This window comes from Solanum stenotomum, chromosome 10 (genome assembly GCF_019186545.1).
Source record: "Solanum stenotomum isolate F172 chromosome 10, ASM1918654v1, whole genome shotgun sequence".
Classification (NCBI taxonomy): domain Eukaryota; kingdom Viridiplantae; phylum Streptophyta; class Magnoliopsida; order Solanales; family Solanaceae; genus Solanum; species Solanum stenotomum.
The window spans coordinates 38,914,638-38,919,682 of NC_064291.1; the positions used below are offsets into that span (position 1 = coordinate 38,914,638).

Sequence of the window (5,045 nt, forward strand, 5' to 3'; positions counted from 1 at the left end):
AATCACAACTCGATAGACCTTCCCTGATCCTCCATTTCCTATTATGTTTTCGTCTTTCAAGCTAGACAAAATGTCTTCTGTAGTCACCTTCAACTTCTGAAATGAAATGAACTTCATGTCATCTTTGACATTCTGCTTCTTTGTTTTCCAACAATGCTTTCTGACCATGTAAAATATCCATGTTAACTGTATAGCTACCCCAACTCCTACAACAGAAATAATGATAATCAAGTGTTTTGGTCTCGAAGATTTTCGAACCTCATCAGAGGAGGAGCAGCTTGGTAGGCTGGGGATGGATAAGTTGTTGGATGTAGAACAAAGATTGGACTCATCAAAGCAATTCTCTTCGTATGTTAACTTCACAAATTCAGCAGAAATTCTTCCTGAGAATTTGTTGGAACAAAGCCTTAAAGTATTTCTAGGCCTAAGATGTTCTATACTTTGCGAAATATCTCCTGATAACTGATTATACGACAAATCCAGAGCATGTAGTCCAGGTAAATACCAAAATCCCTTTGGTATAAAACCAGTCAATTGGTTATGTGAAAGATCCATATCGTATAAACTAAACAAGTCCATTTCATCAGGTATCACACCGGACAAGTAGTTGGAACTTAGCGACAGGAGACGCAAATGATGCAACTGAAACAACTGATTTGTAATTGAACCACTTAAAGAATTATGTGACATGTCCAATTTCACAATATTTTTCAAGTTACCAATATCTTCTGGTATCGAACCGTTCAGGTAGTTCTCAGAGAGATTAAGATTTTTCAGCTGGGATGATGATATTTCTTTTGGCATCTCACCAGACAACATATTACCATTAAGATATAAATTGAGTAATTGTTTCATCTCAAACAACTCACCTGGAATCCGGTCGCTCAAAGAATTATTGGACAAGTCCAAATGTTGTAATATTGAGCATTCTTTCAGGCTTACTGGTATGATTCCTGAAATATTGTTGTTGGAGAGATCAATGAAGGTAAGGTTCTTGAGCTTACATATTGTCGATGAAATTGTTCTGGTAATGTTTTTTCCTCCAAGATGTAGTTGTGTCACTACCCTGTCATCGATGCATGAAACTCCTGACCAAGTGCAGTCTGAAGAATTCAAATCCCATGACTGGAGGAACTCCGAATCGCTCCAGTGTTGTTTCAATTTTAACAACACAGACTGTTCCAGTTGTAAACTTTCTTGGAATGACGGACTAATTAGGACGAAAGCAATGAGGAAGAACATTTGCTTTTTTTCATTGATACTTCCCATTGTGTTTCTTTTCATTTGGTAGTGATAGCGAAGTCAGTATGAATAGAATAAAGAGCTCATACTTGAAGTCAACGTAGTTATTTCTGTTTGAAGTAACTTCAATTTTGCGTTATTTAGGGTGGAAGCTGCACTGTACTTTCCTAATAAATTAGTGTGAAGCAACATTCATTGACTAGTTGTCTCCTTCTGATCAACTCCAGCTGCCAATTAACATTCAGTATGAGTTGTAAATCATTGGTTTATCGTACTTTATTGCTTTAATAAATATTTTGATAGAATAGATTGTATCATTTTATGTCACACATCAATAATTTGAAGAATAAATTTATAAGAAAGTAGGATACGCAGTAGAACTATTATAAAATATAAAATATATTGTTTTGTTTAATCTTTTTCATTTTGTATGATATGATGACATGTTTATTTTATTATTTTTTAAGTTAATTGGGTTGATATTCCAAATGTTTTCTTTATATGCATTAGGCCTATATAAATTTTAATCTAATAGAGGACAACAAAGTTAATTGGGTTGATATTCCAAATGTTTTCTCCTTGGTACTTCTGGTGCATTAGGTACCCCTTGTTCCTGTGGTTCAACATTTCTTCTAGTCAGATGACCTCTGACAGCTCTTCGGGGATGCATGATCTGAAAGACACGCGCACACACGAGTTAGAAAGAGACTTTATAGAGATACACTTTATCGCACGAAATGAGTATGAAAGAAATGAGATAGTTTCCTAAGTGTCGCAGCCTTCTAATTATAGATGTGACGCGCTTCACATCGATAACTAGGACTCTACAGATACGGCTTCATAGACTTCCTAGGACTCTTGAACTATGTGCTCTGATACCAAGTTTGTCACGCCCTGAGCCTACACCCTGGGCAGGACTGGCACTCGAGAACCATTGTTGGCCCCAAGCGAACCCTTGGTCTGGCTTACTTGCTCAGCGGAAGACTTAAACACAAGAAATAGTCTCAAATAAGGAACTTATGAAATAAACTTAGAATGTCTTTAAAGAAACATTCAAACAAGCCAAGATGACTACTCAAGTCTTATAGCAAAACATCTGAAATACAAGACTAATGAACTCATATCTAATTACTTATCTATGAAGCCTCTAAAGTTGAGATGGATGTCGGGACAAGACCCACGGCGACATCCTAATGGACTAAATATTGAAAGCAATAAAAGGGATCCCGAAAGCAAGGAGGCTTACCAACAACTCTAGAGCTCAATTAGAATCAACGATACGCTGGATACTGATTTTGGTTACCTGTATCTGCATTATTAAAAGATGCAGGTCAAATGGAATTAGTACATTGAATGTACGAAAATGTGAGGGGAATACTAAAACAAGACATAAGCTTGACAGGAACTGAAAGAACAAACTTGGTCTTAACTCAACTCAACTGAATTGAACTGAACTCATTTCAATATAAAGCAATAATGTAAATGCAATATAAAGAAAAGCTTTTAAAACATGGCTAACAACTCTGTGTTTTTAGAAATACAATAGTAACGTTGATGTGTATGCAAGGATACAATATAACTCTGAAATGTATATAAAAATACAAAATAATACTAATGTGGGAGTTTCTCTAACCGACAACCATCATTTAAGAGTTATTGTGATGATACAACGTTTTGCCTCACACTGCCAGGGTCATCCTATACCTTGCCGAGGGTATAGAACCTGACGACTAAGTGGATCCACTAGTCTATGCTAAAAAGCATTAAGGAATCATCTAAAAAGTAAGACCCATTTCTACCCATGGTGGCTATTTGGTTTATGGGGGCTGGGAGTTGTTTGAACTCTCCTTCATATCGGTGCTCAATACTACTCCCAAAATATGTACTAGCTCTTATGTTTAAAGATATACTTCTTTCTCTAGTTTGAGATAATTGCTCAAAACTTAGCTCAAAGGCTATCTTGTAAACAAAGTTTCCTCTCTTGCTTAATTGTGAAAGCATTTACTCTTTAATGAAAACTAGCTCAAAGGCTCTTTTGGAAATCAAAGTTTCATTTCTTGTTTAAATGTGAAAACATTTTACTCTTTGGGAATACATAGTCCCCATATACTCTTTTGAAGAAATGAACTTCAATCTTTACTCTTTACTCAACTCAAAACTCAAGTCTTAAAACAAAGTTAAAATGTTTGCAAAAGACCTTTGGAAAACTCTATGAACTTCTCTTGACTTGACTCTTAACTTTCCTTGAATTGAATTATGGATTCAAGGCTCATGATCTCATGTTATTGATGATTTCATGTTGTTTAAACGTATCTTAGAGTGTAGGAATCAACTAGGAAACATAGGTATGTTTCAAGGAAACTAGTACGAAAAGATGTGGGAAGAAGTAGAAGACCAGGCGTCTTTGGCGCTCTGAGTGGCACATGGTGTAATATCCGACAATTTAAAATGAATATGAAGAAGCTTGAATTTGGAAATAGTCATTTTTTGAAAAAATTAAAAATCTGGAAATTTGGCAGTCCAGAATCTGGAAAAAAATTTGGCTAAGTTCAAAAATCTGGAAATTTGGCTAAGTGTGGAAATCAGTGAGTTTTTGGCCAACTTTGAGCAGTCGTAACTCCTAGCTCAGGATGAGTTAGGAGTAGTTCCAGTTATGGTTTCGAAGCTTGTGGAACGATCTTTCCAACGCCACCGAATTTGCTCGATTCCGAGTTCGTATGAGTGAGTTATGCCCTTTGAAAGTTGGGCAGTTGGCAGGGAGTCCGTTCCGAAAATTTAAGGGCATTTTGGTCTTTTCACAAATCAATTGTTTGGTTATATTAAAGTGTTAGACTGATTTTAGATTGGTTTGTCTCATTTTTTTTAAAGAGTAAAGAGCTAGGGCTTGGGAGAGAAGAGAGAAAGAAGAGAAGGAAGAGGAGAAAGAGAAGAGCAATCAAGGAGATCATCGTGGATTTTTCGTCGGGGGTGATCCCTATCAAGGTATGTGAGTTTTTTTAGTGTGGGTTGATCCTTTCCTCCACACATCAAGCTCATTTTATGATTTGAGAAAAGATTGGGATTTGTTGTTGAAGTTGTTAGTTGTTGTTGATGTTGTTAGTTGTGTTGTGGAAGTTATTGTTGGTTGTGGGACATGATTTGGTTGTGTTCTTGAGCTGAAACCTATTGTATATTGAGGGGTTTTATGATCCTTAGTGTTGGTTGGTTCATACCCCCACACACCAACTCGTTTTTAATTCCAAGAAAAGATCTATTTTGGTTGTTGAAGTTGTTGGTTGTGATTGTTGAAGTTCTGGCTGATTTGGGACAGATTTGGTTGTGTTTTGAGTGGAATCCACTGTAGGTTGAGGGGTTTATGACCCCAAGTGTTTGGGAAATGAACCCTTGAAGTTAAGAGGGTTAGAGTTGGCAACATGAAGGAGAAAATGCAGGCTGCTTTCAGGGAAACAAGTTTGCATTGCGGCTGTGTTCCCTCTGCGAACAAAATCTGCCCTGTTTTCAGAATTTAAATTCGTAATTCCTCTTAAGTTTAGCTGTCCAAAAATGTTCCTAAACATCATGGGGTCCTTCCAAACACAAATCATTACCCTTGAATTCATAATTCCAATTTAAGGAGAGTAAAGTTAGAAGTCAAGTGTAGTTAGTTTCCAATTCAAGTGAAGTTAGTTTCCAAGTCAAGTTGAGTTAGAAGTCAAGTGAAATTAGAAGTCAAGCTTAGAAGTTAAGAAGTTAGTTCAAGCAAGTCCTCCAAGCTCTTCAAGAGTCTTTATAGAACGTTTTAACTTCATTCTAAGGCTCAAGTT

The 5,045-nt window shown here is 36.5% G+C and overlaps 1 protein-coding gene across 1 annotated transcript in view; it reads right to left on the bottom strand.

Moving 5' to 3' along the window:
• The window catches only part of LOC125842958 (leucine-rich repeat receptor protein kinase EMS1-like), a 3,710-nt gene extending 2,441 nt beyond the window's left edge, over positions 1 to 1,269 (bottom strand). Inside the window, exon 1 of the mRNA XM_049522227.1 lies at positions 7 to 1,269. Coding sequence (XP_049378184.1) covers positions 7 to 1,269 — 1,263 coding nt within the window. The remainder of the gene's footprint in view (positions 1 to 6) is intronic.
• Positions 1,270 to 5,045: the final 3,776 nt, after the last annotated feature.